Here is an 18,963-nt window from a genome sequence, read left to right as displayed (position 1 = left end):
TTTATCTTAGCCACTGTTCAGGCTCAGCCTGGCAGCCAAGTCTCGTTGCCTCTGCCAGGCCCCACCCTGAGGCCGAGGGCAGAGGGGCCAAGCACTCACTCAGGAAAAGGCAGTTACAGGCACAGAACCCCCCGCCTGCTGGCTGGCTTCCTTTCTATTTGTACTCTTCTGGGAACAAAATTCTTTTTCCTGCTAAGAGAGTCTCAAAGATAGTCCAGGAGTGATGTAACATGTAACATACATCCTTGAGCCTGATGGTTCAGATGGTAAAGAATTTGCCTGCAATGCAGGAGATCGGGTTTGATCCTGGGTTGGGAAGATCCCCTGGAGAAAGGAATGGCAGAGGCACGACTGCGTGGCTAACACTTGGAGCCCAAAAAGAGAAATGAAGCTAACTCCCCTTGGAGCTTACTCCACTCGAAACAGGAAAAAGGTGCAGGCGCTTGCGGGGGCCGCCCCTCTTCCCTGCCATGACACCCAGTTTCACTACCCCCTTCCAATGTTTCTGCCATTTCTTCTAAGCATTCAAACCATTTCCTGGAATAAAATGGTCTATCTATATATGGAACAAAATGACACAAATTTACATTCTCAAAAATATTTATTGATACAGAAGTTCACATATAAGTGAAAAAAGCTGGATAGAAACCATACATACAATTGGACAAACAGGTTTGTGAAACATACAAACGCACATGTGCAATTTAGAAAAATACTGGGTGAGACAGGGTCACGGCGTCAACAGTGGTAACACGGTGGTGACTTCAGGATTGTTTCCTACACAGGTGAGCTGACTGCATGATTTTAAAAGCAATAGTGGGGCTTATGAAAAACTCCCAGGGGCAGGTGACGGGTGGGAGCCTGAGCAGGACCCATAGCAGGAAGGACGGTGCCACTGACTGGGGGGCCGTGGCGAGATGTTTTCAGACGCGGACACTGAGTTTCTGCTCCGACCCAAAGTGACTCTGAGGAACACAGTCTTCCTCCTGTCTGCTAGGATTTACAACCCAGCCAGAGACAGGCCACAGGCCAGGAGTTACTGCGAGGCCTGCTGTGGGTGCATTTCATGCCTTCCTCATGCGGGGACCCCGAGAGAAGCGCCACCTGCCCGTCTTAAAGGTCACAGGCTCAAGCGAAACACCCCTCAAAGCTACACTGCCAGCTGGTGGCCCAGTCAGGACATGGACCTGGATCTCCATCACAGCCTGCTATGGTAACAGCCACACGGCCTCACCCAAATCTAAGGGAAAGAATGAGCAGACAATCTAAAAACCACCATCCCGCGTCACCTGGTCCTCATGCCATCTTCCGGGCAGAGACCTGAGTGTTCGCGAATGTGAGGACCTGCCCATCACAGGGGTCCTGGTATCGGCAAGGGGGTGCCCCTTGGCTCAGCTGGGGCCTCACCACATGTCCTCTCCACCCCCATATCCTCTCCAGCTGATCCCAAGGCTAACTCACCTACTCCTCTCCCCTTTCTCAGTCTTCAGTTCTGCACTGGGGTCTCCAAGGACAAACTGGTTCCTGTCCCCAAGACCTACCTGGGGATGGATGGGAACAACAGAACTACTTTTCTTCACAAAATTAAATCAACCCTAAAATTGGAGGATTTTTTTTCAATTTTTCATGTTTACCTGTCCTAAAAACAGGTCTGAAGAACTGATTTTAACAAACCACAAAATCAGTGACTGAGGGTTTCCATGTTCTAAGTCATATATTCCTTTGATTTTCTTAAAATAAGTTATGTACTGCTTTGAAAATCACACAGAAATGACTAAGAGTTGTTTGGTTTTTCACATCCCACTTGGCATGTGGGATCTTAGTTCCTCGACCAGGGATTGAACCCTTGCCCCCTGCCACGGAAGCACAGCGTCCTAATGGACCACTAGGGAGGTCCCAGGAGTTTTTGTCAAGCATATCTCCAACATAGAGCCCTCACTGGCCATCCTGAAGCAACACACACCGTGGGAATGACAGAAGCCTGAACCATCAACACTGATTATCCAATGGGCCAACACCCAGGATGTGTGCACGGTTGCCAGTCTGACTGGCACACCCAGGAGCTGACCACAGGGCCGTCTCCAGCATCTCTAGATGCTGAGAAAGGCCTCCAGGGGCTCCTCCGCCATCTCCAGCCCTGCATGGCCAGCTGACCAATGGCTGACAGCTCCCTCTAGTGGCAACGCTGTTTTCCTTACCAATGGGGACTGACCAGCAACCTTAAAGCCCAGGAGGAAACAGCCTACCAGCGAGACAGGATTCAATGAAAACGTGAATGACAGATCACCACCTTCATTCTTCCCAAGACTTACTGCTAAAGACCTAAGCATCACTGTAAAGATACAGGAGCTTGTGAAGGAGGTAAAAAGTTGATGGTGGATTGACTGCAAAAGTCGCTGCAAGGCCAAGATAGAACATGTATGTACAAGTTAAACTTAGATATAAGTAAGATGCAACTGAGAAACTAGACTTCAAAGCGGATTCTGGAGGGTGACAAGGGCTCTACGAGATGAGGGATTGGCCCCCAGAACACTGAAGACAATGATGATCAACACCTTAAATGGACGTAAACGGTAAAAACCCTCATCCTAACAGTGGTCCTTCGAGGTGTCCTGCTCGGAAGCTGGAATTCAGAGCACCAGGATGAAATGCTGCTTCTGTAGGCATCTCAGGGTCCTAAACGCAGACATGATGTGATGTGAACTGGCCGGCCTGTTTACCAAACCATTTCCAACCCTGGAGGTTAAAGAATGCTGACTCCAGGGAGAAGATGAAGAAGGAGGGCCCACCATTTCCTCTGAGGCCCCTGGGAGTCCAGCACCACCACCGAAACCAATAGCAGGAGCCGCTCCGCTGGGCCTTGGTCCAAACAGCCTGGTTTCTGGCTCTGCTCACTGTGCATTTTCCATCTCAGATAAGAAGTCAATCAGGACAAATCGAGTTTTAAAGAGGCCCCAGGAGAGGCTTCCTGGGTTTGAGAGCATTTTTTCAGGGTAAAATTTTTCAGCATCCGATTTTTAAAATTGAAGGGCTCTTGAGGCAAACTTTTATCTATGAAACCTCGAATAAATTTAACACCAAATATAAGCATAATCCTCAACCCATGTGTATGGAAGAGGCTGGGGAGCATCCAGTGAGCAGGGCTGGAAGCACCCCCGAAGCGAGGACCACAGGGCAACTCTGTACCCTTCTATGTTCTCCATCCCACCAGATGTCCTGCTTTTCCCTTTGAGACATTTCTGTGGCCCGGTTTCTCTATTTTTACCCAGATACCAGCAACCAGGTCCTTGAAAAACTTCATGAGGAATCGACCATGTTCTGTTTCAATGGTGCACGAACTCATCCCTGCTTCTTGATTCCTTTAGAAAACGAAACAGAAGACTAGGGAGAACCTCTGTCATGTCGATTAAAGAGTATACATACTCTAAATGCATCCATGAGCTACGTAGGAAACACTGCAGTTTGCTACGTAAGCACACTGTTCTGTTCATGGTCACAGAACCCCATCGTCCACTGATGTCAGGCAGGAGATGGTCAAGCTTTCTGGGAGGAAAGTCCTTCCTGTATTCAGAACATCAGTATGTTTTTCGATAAAACTTAGGTTTGGGATGTCCTCTCTCTTTATACGTTGCCCCACTTTCTCTTGCTCCAATCTTCTCTGATGCTCCAGGAAGCTTAAAATTATAATCTGTCGTGACATAAGGTATGGTCCCTTCGAGCCCACCCTGAAATGGAAACACAGAGAAAACATGTGGGAACACTTAGAATCTGGCCAAGATGGAAGACAGTATTAGATTGCTCCTAAGATCCTCAGCTCCCCCTCCCTGGAAGGGCCCACTTACACTTCAACCCCCTAAACATGTCCAACAGCAAGAGATGGGGCTCTCTCTTGAACCAGCAGGTGACAAGGGGGACACCGGCTGGCTCCTCAGCTGCCTACAGGTCCTGCTGTTTGGTTTGGGGCCACACGGATGGCCTTGGCCAATGTGACTTTCCATGACCTTCCCACAGAAGCCTCTGAAGACTGTCTTCAGGAAGGGTCACCCTGGGGTCACTACCTCTGTCCTTTTTCTCCCACACTCACGCCTGCGATGACGGCTCTACCCGGGGCTCCTGCCCGAGGTGACGGGGACTCACGCCCCAGACCTTCAGGCCATGCGGACATGTCACCCGTTCTTGTCCATCTCTACGAAGGAGTGCAAGCTTCCCAAACAAGAACCTGCTCTGTGACTCCCGCCCCAACTTCAGGTCCGCACTTTGCCATGGACATGGCCAGTGAGCTCCAGGGCTGCACACACCTGGCTCTTGAGAACACACTGTGGGATGGACACGGCTCCAACCAGCAGACAGTTCACGTGTCTCAGCTCCTCTGGGGGCACGGGAGTGAGGATGTGGTAAAGCCTCTTCTCCATGTCGATCCCCCTGCAAATACCTTGAGGATATACAACACACAAGTTCATCCTCCCCACCACTCAGAACTGCAGAATGGTTTATGAGTTTTCTAACGTCCCTGGTGCTACAGCGGAAAGGAATCCACCTGCCAATGCAGGGGACATGGGTTCCATCCCTGGTCCAGGAGGATTCCATGTGCTGCGGAGCAACTAAACCCGCGCCCCTCAACTACCGAGCCCCTGCGCGTGGTGAGAACAGATGAGACTGAGGAGTCTGACACTCTGAAACCAGAAGGCATCAGGCTGGTGTGTGAACTGTGATGAACGAAACAAAGAGGTGCCAAGCAGGACACAGGGGCCTGACCCAAATACAGAGTGAATCTTTCAAGGACCATTCATGGACAGTGCAGGGTAGGAGGAGGAGTTGCGGGCGGAATGTCAGGGAACGGCTGATGGATCTATCAGGACCTCAGTGTTGGAGTGAAGTCCTAGATGCCAGAGAGACAACTAAGCAGAAAAATGACTGGTAACACGAGCTTGGAGCTCCGGTGCTGTGCTCGAGAGCGTGTACAGAGGTCAGCCTACAATGGACTGAGAGCCGCAGCAAACATGTCAGATGAGAGGGAGGCCCGGCCAGGCCTTGAGGACTCCAGTGTTTAGAGGAGCTGGCAGGACAAGCAAAGAAGAACCGCTTCCTTCCTGCCCCCCACCCCCGAGGGCCCACTTCACAGAGGACAGACAAGCTCTCTGACCACTCCAGGCAAATGACAGCAACAAGGTCAAGCCCCGCCAATCTATAGCTGCTCAGGTGGGTCAATTTCAGTAGGTTTACACTCAGATTTTCCTCTCAGACTCACCAAACCCCACACAATCGCAGATGGGACTCTGGGCAAGCAGGATGGGCCCGCTGGCGTATCCCCTGACGTCATCCAGGATCTTGCAGAGCCCAACCCAGCTGGCGTTCACAGCGTACAGGATGTGGGTGGGGGCCACGTCAGCATGGATGATCCGGAGCGCAACGGCATTGAAAGGGACCTGGAGGACACACACGCACCCCATCCAGTGATCTGACTCGAAATACTACTTGTGTTAGTAGTTTCTACAAGCTGATGAGTCATCTATCTGAAGTTTTATCTGCCAAACTGCCCACCAAAACATATCTAAACGGAATGGAAACTGTTTAGTGTTTCACTGCTTTAGACTGAGAACCGAGGAAAATTACACAAAGCTCCTGCACACCAACAACACTTGCTAGAAATCTAAATTGAATGCCTTCAACTCTGCCTAAAGAGACATGAGATGCGAACTCGGGGACGCCCGCATGAGCGGAAGTTAGGAGGGAGATTGAAAACTCATCACCAACAGGTCTCCGGGTGGAAGAAAGTAAAAATCCACAGAGTGAGGAGAAGCCCCCTAAGGGAATTACTGAATTAAGAAAAATGGACCACCTTCCTGGAGCACACAGTAAAGGACTACCTTTAACATGTAACTCTCTGGGTAACTACAAACTTTTAAAATAGAAAAGCATTTAAACATTTTATTTTGGCTTCAAAAACAAATGTGAATTTGTAACAAATGGCAGTTTACATTACTGCCAGGTAAGTTTCAAGTCCAGTTACAGAGCATCACCAATGAGTATAAACTGGAGCAAATCACCCAAAACCTCCACTAAACCAACTGCCTTGGGTTCTTCAGTGGAGAGGGCTTGGAAGCCTGGGGCCAATCTCACCACTGGACTTGGGCAACATGATGCTGCCCCTCCACCCCACACTCCCTGGTCACAGCCCCTGCCTGTGTGACCTCTGCCCAGCATCTCCACCTGCCTGCCTACACCCAGTCTTCCAGCTTACTGTAAGCAGGGTCTGTACCAGCACCTTCCCCACAGGCTCAACAGAGCGTCTGGCCCACTGTGTGCTCAGCACTGCACAGGCCATACAGCGGAGTGAGGGCTCTGGTCCAGAGTCAGGCCACCTGGGCACCAGCCAGTCCCAGCCCAGACTTTCCTATGTCCTATGGGCAAGCTGAATCTGCCCCTAGCCTCAGTTCCATCATCTGTAAAGTGGGGACAATGACAGGGCCTTGGTGAGTAGAGGACAGCACGGCACAGGGTGGGCACTTAGAAATAATACCTGATGCCATTCGATTCTTTCATCATCTGGGACCCTAATACTATAGTGGTTTCTTCCCAAAACAGTCCTTCAGAGATTGGAATCCACGATGCACATACTTTAGAGCTAGAATCTACCTGTGACAATATATCTGAAACACGTTATGAGTGCTCTCCAGGCACGCGCATTCTACGAGGCCTGTCACCACCACTCACAGCCCGAGTCACACACGGCCAGTCAGCAGAAGGGCGGAGCTGGGCTGCAGGGTGTGGTGACAGGGCCACCTCTGGTATTAGGCAGAACATTCCTGGTCAGGATGGAAACCAGGGTCAGCCCCTCTGGAGGTGGATCTACTCCCACTGGATCCCTCAGCTCCCGACTGTAAAATGGGCACAGTTGCCACATCAACACCTCAGGGCTGAGGATGACACAAGTGAAGGGGTGTCAAGAGGGGAGACGGGCACACAGGAAGCCAGACAATCCCCCTGAGAGCTCAGGTTACCTGATAGGGGGTCAGACCGTGTAAGGCACGCAGTGGCTTCGGCACTGGGGGCTGCAACTGGCTCAGGTAACCCAGCACCGCCAGCTCACGAAGGACTCTATTATGTGATTCTCTGAAAAGTAAATCAGAAGAAGGTGAGAGGCCTACCTCCCGCTCCAAGACAGGGCCCACCTGTCCTGACACAGCCCACGTCCCAACCTCGGGACCTGTGGACCTTGCCTCTCCATAAACCCACTGGTGATCCTTCAGGTCAAAGCTCCTAGAGGGGCAAGCAGATCTGGAGGCCAATTCTGGGCATTTCCACTGGGAAAGGAACCATTCGGAACAGACCTGACTCTTCTCTGTAAACAGGCAGCTTTGACAGAGATCAGAAAGATTTTAGGGGACTGACCCCTTTGAAGGAATCGAGGACAGAAGGCCTTGTCAGACTGAAGAAAATGGAATTCTCCAGCCATGATGGTCTGCTTACCTATTCCTGGACGTTTTTCCAGTCACAAACTCCGACTTCACGAACATCAGCTTGTATCCTGTAGACATAACTGGACTTTCTTTTTCTTCGTCAGCAAACTCCAAACTCTCGGCAAATTCAGGCAGGTGGAAACCTCTGTTTCTGACTCTGGACCTGCGTCTTGTGTACAAGCCGTCCATGTCGTCCACGAAGTCAGGGGTGAGGTCCGGCATGTACTTACTCCGGTCCGAGCTAAACTGGACGACGTGGCTGGGCGACAGCAGGCGGATCAGGTCAATGAGAAGCAAGAGACCCTGGTCTGCGAGAAAGTAAACGACAGAGCCCAGTCATTGCACCTGGGTGGTGATGTGTACCCATGAGAGGCTGAGATGAGGAGCCTCCTAAGGACCGGGCTTCAGCACTGACGTCTGAAAGCCACACACGCACCCGTTCCCATCACCCAACCCTTTCTGCCAGATGCGCCTCCATGGACTTACCTGCCACCCAGCCCATGGTGTTGATGATAAGAGGGGACTCTCGCTTGTAGGAGCTGAAAACATACTTTATTACCTCAATATAGTTTTCAAAGTTGTTTTTACAAGAAGTTTTCCCATAATAGACCATTTTCTGGGGCGTCCTCTGGTGGGTGAAAGGTGGTCCTAAGAAGATAAAGGTGAGAGTCATTAATCCATGAGAACCTAAGAGGTGGCAAGGGTTATGGTCCAGCCATGATCCCTGACGAAGCTGCTCAGGAAATCTGAGCCCATCCGACCACTAGGAATAGCTATGCTCTCACTTTTGGAAATCTAAGCTTTCAACTTCAAACAGAGACACGCCTGCATTTATACACAGTTAACCCCAACTACGTCCTAATATGGCCATTCATTCAACAAACATCTACCGGACATCTGCTGCATGCTGGGCATTGTTCTAGATACTTAGGACACATCTATCAACAGAAAAAACACCCCCACAGGGCTTACACACAATAATTAATAACAACAGTAATCACCTGCTGGAATACAGTACTTACTATGTCCTACATGTGCTACACAGAGTCTCTAGTTTTCATAAACCCCTATGACACAGGTAGTATTTACTTTCTCGATTTTTACAGACGAGGAAGCTGAGAAAGAGATTACCTTGACCAAGGTCACACAGCTAGTAGGGATCAGTGGGACTTGAACTCAAGCAGTCAGCTTGAGAGGACATACCCTCATCACAACAGCAGTCTGTCCAGCCCGAGTCGCTTCCCATCCCCTCTGGTCAGGGCCGCGGCCATGGCCAGCACACATGGCAGGCAGGTGACCAGGACCACGTCGCAACACAGTCACAAGGGCCTTGGTTAGTGTGGCTGGTGTGACGCCACCTAGGGAAGAGCCAGTGAGGCGCCCCTCAAGCTTGGAGTCAGGGGACCTGGGGCAGCCCACAACTGAGAGTGGCCTGCATGGTCTGGGGACTGAGCAAATACAAAGGGAATGAACAAATATGTAAATACACTGAGAATAACTGCAGCCAGGGTTCTCACCATTGGAAAAGGAGCTGATAAATGTGGAAGGGGGAAGGTTAACTAGGATGCACCCTGGGTGTGAGATTAGACTCGGAATGATCATAGTTCCTTGCTGGTCCAGTGGTTAGGACTTTGTGCCTCTACTGCAGGGGACCGGGTTGGTTCCCTGGTCAGGAAACAAGATCCCAAAAGCCATAGAGATTGGCCAAAAAAAAAGAATGATCAGTGCAAATTCATGGCTCTTAATAAACAGAAACCTATACAAAGACATGAAAATATGTATTTACATATGTGTGCACAAATATGCACACATATTATGTATGTACATGTATAGGACATGTATGGGTTTAAGTATATGTATATTCCCTAACTGTCCACCAAGGGGCTTTGGAAGCAATGACACCCAGAAGAAAATGAAAACACCACACCTAGTTAGATCAGAAAACACTATCTTAAGCAACTGATCAAAGCTAATGTCTCTGGTAACAGGAAAAACTGACAGCGTGTTGGTACAACACAGAGATCACAGCGTCACTTCTAAATCTAAATATGGGAAAACCCACAAATGTACTCTTCAAACTGTCAAGGTCACAGAAGATTAGAAAAGCCAGATAACAGTCTCCATATTAAAGAAGACTCAAGATTTTTAAGTACACACTGGGCCTACACAGATGACTGAGACAAAATGGACAAAACCAAGTAACTACACTATGGCAATGTCACTGTCCTAATTTTGGTGGCTGTATTATTTATGATGATCTATCAGTGTCCTTGTTTTTAAAAATATGGTAGAAAGGGGAAAAAAATTAAATAGAACAGAGAAAATGTAAAAAGAGGAACAACGAAACCAGCTAAAAGAGGAATTCCCTGGCAGTCCAATGGTTAGGACTCTGCGCTTCCACTACTGGGAGCCTGGCTTTGATCCCTGATTGGGGAATCTAAGATCTCACAATCTGTACTGCATGGCCAAAAACAACAACAAAAGGTTGTTTAAAAAAACCACACACAAAAAAAACTTTTTAAATAAGAAAAAACAAAAACAAACAACAAAATCCCATAAAAATCAGTTATGTTCCTACATACCAGCAATTAACAATCTGAAAAGGGAATTAGAATAGCAATTGCATTTATAATAACTAAAGAATTAAATCCTTAGAAGTGAATCTAACTGAGGAGGTAAAATATTGCTTAAAGAAATTAAAGACGACATAAAAAATTAGAAAGACATTCTGTGTTCATGGATAGGAAAATGTTAATACTACCTCACCTACAGATTGAATGCAATCCTTGGGACTTCCCTGGTGGCCCAGTGATGAAGATTCTGCTTCCATTGCAGGGGCGTGGGTTCAACCCAAGGTCGGGGAACTAAGATCCCACATGCCTCGCCATCCAATCAAGTGAAAAACAAGATTGAATACAATCCCTATCAAAATTCTAACAGCCCTTTCCCCAGAAATGAAAAAGCCTATTCTAATATTCATATGGAATTGTAAAGGGTCTCAAAATGACCAATCTTGAAAAAAGAATAAAGCTGGAGGATCCACATTTCCCAATTTTGAACTTCTTACGAAGATACAGTAACTAAAAGTGTGGTACTGGCCTAAGGGCTATGTATATGTAAACCAATGGAATAAAGAGCACACACACAAAAAATCCTTGCGTGCACGTGCTTCCCAGATGGCGCTAGTGGTGAAGAACCCACCCGCCAATGCAGGAGACATAGAACTGCAGGTTCCATCCCTGGGTTGGGAAGATCCCCTAGAGAAGGGCATGGCAACCCACTCCAGTATTCTTGCCTGGAGAATCCCATGGACAGAGAAGCCTGGCGGGCTACAGACCATGGGGTCGCAAAAAGTCGGACATGACTGAAGCAACTCAGCATGCATGGATGTATGGGTGTGTGGTCAGATGATTTTCAACATGGGTGTCAAGACCATTCTTTGTGGAAAGAACAAATAGATAGTGAAAACTGGACATTTGTGTACATAAGGACGAAGTGAGACCCTTTTCTTGTGTCAAACACAAAATTTAACTCAAAATTGATCAAAGACCTAAGTGCTAGAGGCAAAACTTGCAAAATTCCTAGAAGAAAACATTATGGAAAATCTTTATGAGACTAGATTTAGTAACAACTTCATGGATGATCCAAAAAGCATAGGCGGCAAAAACATAAAAATTAAGAACTTTTGTGCATTGAAGGATATTATCAAAAGCAAATAAAATGACAAAGTATCTGCAAATTGCATATCTAGCAAAGAATTAACACCCAGAATATATACAGAACTCCTAAAACTCAACAAAAACAAAGAACCCAATTCAACAGTGGGCAAAGGACTAAAATATCCATTTCTCCAAGAGGCTCAACACTGTTAGTCATTAGGGAAATGCAAACCAAGACCAAAAAGAGATTACTTCCATCCACAAGAAAGGCCATAATCAAAATAACAAGTATTGTTGAAGATGTAGAGAAATCAGAACCCTTGTGAATTACTGATGGGAACGTAAAACAGTGCAGCTGCTATAGAACAGTCTGGCAGTTTCTCAAAAAAGTTAAACATGACCACTCGTGGGTGTGTATGTATGTGTATATATATATATCCAAAGGAATTGAAAGTGGTGGCTTGAACAGATAGTTGTAACCAATGTTCATGGCACCGCAGGCAGAAAACTAGAACTAATACAGGGGCTTCCCTGGTAGTCCAGTGGTGGAATCTGCCTGCCAGTGCAGAGGACAGTTTGATCCATGATGATTCCACATGTCGTGGAGCTACTAAGCCCTGGCACCCTAGAGCCTGTATGCTGCAACAAGAGAAGCCACCGAAATAAAAAGCTTGCCCACCACAACAAAGAGTAGCCCCCACTTGCTACAACTCAAGAAAGCCCATGTGTAGCAATGAAGACCCAGCACCATCAAAAATAAATAAATAAAAACAGTTAAAAAGATAGACAAAATGTGATACACATACATTGGCATGATTTTCAGCCACAATAAGGAGTTAATTTTGATATATGCTACAACTCAACGGACATGAGTCAGAGCAAGCTCCAAGAGACGGTGAAAGACAGGGAAGCCAGGCGTGCCGCAGTCCATGGGGTTGCAAAGAGTCGGATATGACTGAGCGACCAAACAATATGAACAAATCTTGAAACCTTATACTTAGTGAAAACAGCCTGACACAGGAGCACAAGTACTGCATGATTTCGCTTAGATGAGGTGCCCAGAACAGGCAGATTCACAGGGAGGGACAGGCAGCACACCAGAGGTCCTCAGAGGCTGGAAGGGGATGCACTGTTATTTAATGGACACAGCATTTCAGTCCAGGACAAGGAAAATGTTTTGGAGGTAGACAGTGATAATGATTATCCAGCGATTTGAATGTATTTGATGGCACGGTACTGTACATATATCAATAGTCAAAATGATAAATAACATGTTATATACATTTTTTATTAAAAAAAGCAGCATGGTGCTCGCTTCGGCAGCACATATACTAAAACTGGAACGATACAGAGAAGATTAGCATGGCCCCTGCGCAAGGATGACACGCAAATTTGTGAAGCGTTCCATATTTTTAAATATAAGGAAGAAACAATTGAGAAGATGCAAGAATAAAGTCATCTTGTCTACAGCTTTCATTAAAAACTGTTAAAATGAAAAAAAAAAGCAGCATGGAACTCTGATTTGGATTCTGAAACATAAAAGGGTATTAGTAGGGTAACTAATGGATTTTGAAAAAAACCTATAGGTTAATAGTATTATATCCATGTCAATTTCTTGGTTGAGATCATTGTGTAGCATTATGTAAGATGCTCGTATTAGAGGAAAGTGTTTCTAATTTACATAAAATAAAATGGATGGTAGTTCCATTTATTAAAATAGAACCCTAGAAAGGTATCATTGGGTTTTTTTTTTGAGACCAGAGGAATTCTTATGGGAAGACCATAAGTTTCATGGGGAGATGTGTTCATTTTTTAATATTTTATACTTCTGTACTCTTTGACGTTCTTGTATCATTACTTTTGTACTGTGTAAAACCAAGACATTTAAGAAATGCAGAATACATACCTAGAACTGGTTCTGTAATATTAAGCAAAGAAATGCAACCCGGAGGAGTAAATTCTGTCTGCCCCAGATCACATTCCAAATAATCAACACAGGATATACTGAAAATTTAAAAGAAAGAAATCTTAACTCGTTTTATTTACCGTGTCCAAGGTAAATCAGAACATAAAGATTTTACGTGACACACAGGCATACCCCACCCCACATAGCCTTGCAGGCAGAATGCTCCAAAGATGACACCAGCATAGAGAAAATATCAGTGAAGAGAAAACGGGATGCAGGCCTGGCTACAGTGTCCATTCACTATATGGATACAACTCTGCCTTTCCTCAAACTTTATTTTTTAAATACAACAAACTTTATCCCTGCTCTGACTTTCTGGGTTTGGACAAAAACAGATTCTGAGATCAACTGATGGCTCTTGTGAGCTCCCCGACAGGCAAGGTGGGTACACCTGGGAGTGCCATAGCTGCACCCCCAAACGGTACAACCAGGAGGCCTCCCTCGGCTGAGCGGCTTTGCACAGAGTTGTATGTCATCTCTACAGAGGAGCTGAGATGCATTCCCATCTAGCTTCTCAAATCAAAAATCCTACCTCCTGCTGAAAGTCTGGCAATATGTCACAACAGGATTAAAAACACTCTTACCTATTTAACAGCTGGTTAATGAGGTATCTATTAAATGTTGACTTTCCAATGTCCTGGCAGCCACAAACCAGAATGACAGGGCAGCTGTCTGCTTCTTCTGGAGGGGAAAGAAACATTGACCCTGACATGAGCCGTCGTCTTTAGGACTCTGATCATTAACAGTAATCCTCTGAGGCTCTAGCGGATGAACGCTAGACTACATCAGTTTGTATCACTCACCGCTAGAAATGCTCACTAACTCTTCCATTGCTGCAAAGGCGCTCTCCGTTAAACGCAAGCCGGTTTTTTTTTTCTCTCTTCTAATACCCACAGATCTCAAGGCAAAATACTCAGAGTTAATCTGGAAAGTCCGGACCTGAAAATAACAATATAATGTACTTCTTTGACTTTGGTTCGAAATTAAGAAGCCTCAAATAGTTGTGAGCTACAAAAGATAACTTTGGAGACTTCCTTGGTGGTCCCGTGGCTAAGACTCCATACCCCCAATGCAGAGGGCTCGGGTTTGATTCCTGGTTAGGGAACTAGATCCCACAAGCCGCAACTGGGACTTCACATGCCACAACTAAACATCCTGAGAGGTGCAACTAAGACCTGGTGAGGCTAGATAAATAAACATTACAAAGGAGAAAAAAGATAACTCTGATCCCTCCTTTTGTCTCACCTCTCAGTTGATTCTCAACTATCAATCACTGAGGGCAAAATAAGAACATCTTACAAAATGAGATAATCGAAAGGTTACTCTCTGCCTTATATGAAAATATAATTCCGGAATGTACTAACACATGGGCATGGGGGGCAGAGGAAGTTATCCAAGACAGATCATAAGGAATCTAAATAGTGGTGCTTGAGTAAGTTGCTGGGAAAAAAAAAAAAATCTGAAAGTAAGTGAAAAAGGAACAAGTTTGATCACAGCACCTGAAACACTCACTGTCAGGTGGGGTCTCCATGTCCACCTCTGTGGCCCTGCCAGGCTGCTAGATTCTGCACTGGACTAAGTTAACGTGACCGTAGGAGCCCATGCATCATCCTGCCCGCATTTCTTAGCTTCTCCTTCCATGTCAAACCCCCAACCCCTGCCTACTCCCTATGCCCCCACTCAGCAATACCCGGACCCACTTCACAGAGTAAGAGGAAATAATCAGAAGAGAGCTTCCGCTTGCTCCATCCCTGTCCTGGGCATTTCCTCCAGCCACTTTCAAGGAAGTGCCTCTGCTCCCAAGGCCAACAGACCACACAGACACTGGAACCCCTCCCTCCATCCTCTCTCCACAGCACCATCAGCATGCTCTTCTGTGGCTTTTTCCTACAAGCTGTGTTCAAGCATGTGGTTCTTTCCATCCATCTGAACAAAACCCAGAACTCTCTCGACTAGGCTTACTCTTCCAACCTGTTTCATCTCTTTCTTCCCTTTATAGCTAAACTCTAAAAGCAAAATTTCTAACCACTGAACCCTTGAGCTCCTCCTTCCCCAGCTCTTGATTCCATTCTGATCAGGCTGGTCTGCTCAGCAAAGCCATGAAACCACCCTGTCCAGAAGGTGAGCCTGCACGCAATTCCCTTCTCAGGCTTCATCTCACCATCAGCAGCGTCGGGCGCCCCCACTTCCTTCAAAGGCTCCCTGATTACACTCACCTGCTCTCCTTTAACATGAGCACCACCACTCCTCAGTCTCTCTATTGCTCCTCAGGCTCAGACCTTGAACTTCTCATTTCTACCTGCATCAACTTCTCGGGGTCATTATCCCATCTCATGGACTTTGGAACCCTATTCTGTTAAGAACAGATACTGCACTTGATCTTAGTCCAAAGGCCAAGAAGTGATGGAACCCTATTCTACTGAAAGCACCCAAATTTACTTTTGAAACCTCTTCTCTGGGCTTCCTGGGTGGCTCAGTAGTAAAGAACCCTCCTGCCAATGCAGGAGACATGAGAGACATGGGATCGATCCCTGGGTCAGGAAGATCCCTTGGAGGAGGGCATGGCAACCCACTCCAGTATTCTTGCCTGGAGAATCCCATGGACACAGAAGCCTGGTTCTAGTCCATAGGGCTACAAAGACTCAGACACAACTGAGGCGACTCAACACACAACCATGCACACAACCTCATCTCTGAATTTGACTCACACAATTCAACAGACCAGCAGGAATCTCCAGTTGGATGTCTAAGAGGTATCTTTCAGCTACAGACCTAAATCTCCTCCTACAGCCCCATGTCTTGGCACACTCAGGCAGTCCGGTCAAAAAACCTGCTGCTGCTCCCTGATTCCTCCTCATACCTCACATCCAGTCTGATGTTCCTATAGATTTGGCTCAATTTATTAGCTCATGGGAGACAATTTTAGGAACCAATCTGACTTCAGGAAATTAATAGTAAGGGCAGCAAAAATTTGGAAATGAGGAAAGGGAGAGATGGGAGAAAGTGTTAAGCACGCTGAAATTACTCAGAATTTACAGAAAATTCATACTGTCTCAAGTTAGTGAATCAAAATATAAAGATAACCATTTAAAAAATATCAAAAAACATTTAATCAACTATAACAGAAAATGGTGACTTTATCTGGGGAATGAAGCTAAGTGGAGTAGAAGGGACAATTCTTCCAATATATCCTTCTATTGACTTTTTTACTGTACACGCGTGTTACATTCTGTATGACTTATAGCACAACAAGACAGACAGATAAGACTAGGGGCATTCTACATAGTCATCTGACTGTTTTGGTGAAAGTAATGAGGAAAACTCTGAATGAAAACTGGTTCTACCTCTTGTACGAAAATGTAAGATAAACCTGGATGGCTGATTATGAAGTTCACAGTGGAGGTTTTCAGACGTTCCAGCAACACGATGGAACACAGAGGAGAAAAACTGTTCATCAAACAATATCTGTCATCTGTAAAGAGAGACATAAGCTGCCTTAGAAACAGAACTCCATCCAACACTATGCCTTGCGGGACTTTCCTCTCCTCTGCTAAAGTCCACACCTTTTGAGACTAGGAATTATGTATGAGAGGCTTTTTCAGGAGGCCATACTGCATGACAGAAACACACCTGGATGGAGAAGTCAATCCAGGTTTGCTACCTAAACACTGTGTGGCCTTGGGTGACTTTCCTCATCTGTGAAATGGTAAAAATAGCTTCACTCTCCAGACCTTGGTGAGGGTTTAAATACATATAGTAAAGAGTGCAAGTTTAGGGCCATAGTAAACATCTAAAAATTATTTGCCTTGGGTCTTCCCTGGGGCTCCAGTGGTTAAGACTCCAAGCTTCCACTGTAGGGAACATGGGTTCTGTCAAGAGAACTAAGACCCAACATGCTGCAGGGTGCGGACAAAAAAAAAAAAAGTTTTTGCCTTATTATGATATATCCTCAGTAAGTCACTCAGTTCTCTTCATTACCTTGGTTCAGATAAGGTCTGAGCAGAACTCGGGCTTCTCTCTTCATCTCCTTCTTGCTTTTCTCATGCACTGAATAATGAACAGCATTGATGGTCAGGCGAGAGTGGGTATAGGTAGAGAAGACATTTTGGGCAGGCTGGCCTTGGCTGATGGTAAAACCAAACACCTGCACCTGGCCATAGAGGCAGGTCACACGACAGATCCCACTAAAAGTAAAGCCCTAAAAGGAACGAAAAATGAAAGGAAGAAATAAGGTTACAGATTCTGTTACCAATGACAGAAAACTTCTAAGATTTTAATTGGCTCTTCAGGTTATCAAAAGGAAATGAATTTAAAAAAAGAGAGAGAAATTGCTAAGTAACAGAATAACTTGTAGGTAATGATGTAGTATTTTAAACTAATAGATTAAAATGTGAATACTTTTAATCTAACATCATATCCTGGAGCAACCAAAGGGACAGAGTCTGATGCAAACTGACCCAAGGGGGGCCCCTGAACTTAGTTCTGCGGTTCTCACGGCTCCCTGTCCTTACAAAGCTACAGTGCGGGGGACCTGCCAGACCAACATCCAGGTGAAGGGTTTGACTGCTGGCTCTGCTTCCACTTATATCTTTCCCGCAGGTTACTTATGCTATGTTCTGCTTCTTTCTTTAAACATTCCTAGTGGTAATGACTCCATAGAGCATGGAGCACTAAATGAGTTCAGATACAGAGCCTGACATTTCTGAGCACTCGATAAGTGCAACCTATTGTTACTATTAAAGTCCTTCCAGCCCCAAAGACGAAGAAAGCAATGGCACCCCACTCTAGTACTCTTGCCCGGAAAATCCCATGGACGGAGGAGCCTGGTGGGCTCCAGTTAATGGGGTAGCTAAGACACGACTGAGCAACTTCACTTTCACTTTTCACTTTCATGCATTGGAGAAGGAAATGGCAACCCACTCGTGTTCTTACCTGGAGAATCTCAGGGACGGGGGAGCCTGGTGGGCTGCTGTCTATGGGGTCGCACAGAGTCGGACACGACTGAAGCGACTTAGCAGCAGTAGCAGCAGCAGCCCCAAAGACCTAGAATTCCCTCAGGAGGATCCTTGTTACCCTCTGTCCAGCACCACAGCCCGAGGAATGCGCCTGACCCGCAGCCAGAGTACCCTCAGGGGGAAAAGGGCCTCTCCCAGCCTGCAGCTCCTGGGGCTGTGTCCCCACCCTCCCGCGCTACCCGCCCGGCTCCCCCGGCGAGACCCACCTGCCCCAGCGGCAGCAACAGGACAGCGCGGCCCGAGCCAGCTGGCCGCACTGGCGGGATGGGGAGGATCGCAGGACCACTCGGGACCGGGTCTTCGGCCGGCTCGGGGCTGGAGGCCCGCCTGCGGGCCGAGGTCTTCAGCCTCTGGAGCGCCGCGGCGCCGGACACCAGACAGCCGCCCTGCAGCCAGTCCGCGCCGGCTGCCTGGGCCTGCAGCAGCCGTCGCCGAAGCCGTCTTCGGCTGCGCCAGCGCAGGTTCCGGAGCCGGCGGCGGGGCCGGCGGCTGAGGATGAGCTGGGGCCGGGCCTTGCGAGCCCGCAGCCACGTGTGGCGGGAGGGAACCCTCTTGAGCAGCAGTAAGGAGTCCGCCATGCTGGCTGCCGGGGCCGGTCGCTCGAGAATCTCGCGAGATCCCAACGCTCCGCCCCGCGGCCCGTCAAGGGTCTGGAAGGCGCGGGCGCCCCCTGCTGGCGGTCTTGGCGGCGCACCCTGGCCTCCGCAGGCGCCTGTGTGGCTCAGGCCCACTGGAGGTGGTGAAACCTAGGGACAGCCTGGGCGACACTTGGCCGGGCAGTCCCAACGAGAGATCCATTTACATTATGCAAAAGCCTCACCCCGGCTGCGTGGAGAGGGAAAGTCAGATACCCCAAGTCCAGG

General features: G+C 47.3%; 1 protein-coding gene and 1 non-coding gene across 2 annotated transcripts; one reads left to right on the top strand and one right to left on the bottom strand.

Annotated features, from left to right (window-relative positions):
• Positions 1-652: 652 nt before the first annotated feature.
• Positions 653-18,678, bottom strand: NOL9 (nucleolar protein 9). The gene is made up of 12 exons (XM_068986108.1): positions 18,307-18,678; positions 17,064-17,283; positions 16,430-16,557; positions 13,889-14,024; positions 13,670-13,766; positions 13,026-13,123; positions 7,947-8,108; positions 7,471-7,768; positions 7,002-7,113; positions 5,249-5,426; positions 4,299-4,432; positions 653-3,725 (listed from the first exon to the last, which is right to left on the bottom strand). The coding sequence occupies exons 1-12, from the start codon at positions 18,676-18,678 to the stop codon at positions 3,576-3,578; spliced, it is 2,085 nt and encodes a 694-aa protein (XP_068842209.1). The 3' UTR covers positions 653-3,575.
• Positions 12,427-12,533, top strand: LOC138090924 (U6 spliceosomal RNA). The gene has a single exon (XR_011145896.1). It is a non-coding gene; the product is annotated as a U6 spliceosomal RNA (small nuclear RNA).
• Positions 18,679-18,963: the final 285 nt, after the last annotated feature.

The sequence above is a fragment of the Capricornis sumatraensis genome, chromosome 14, assembly GCF_032405125.1.
Source record: "Capricornis sumatraensis isolate serow.1 chromosome 14, serow.2, whole genome shotgun sequence".
In the NCBI taxonomy this organism is placed as follows: domain Eukaryota; kingdom Metazoa; phylum Chordata; class Mammalia; order Artiodactyla; family Bovidae; genus Capricornis; species Capricornis sumatraensis.
This window is presented reverse-complemented; position numbering and strand designations above follow the sequence as displayed.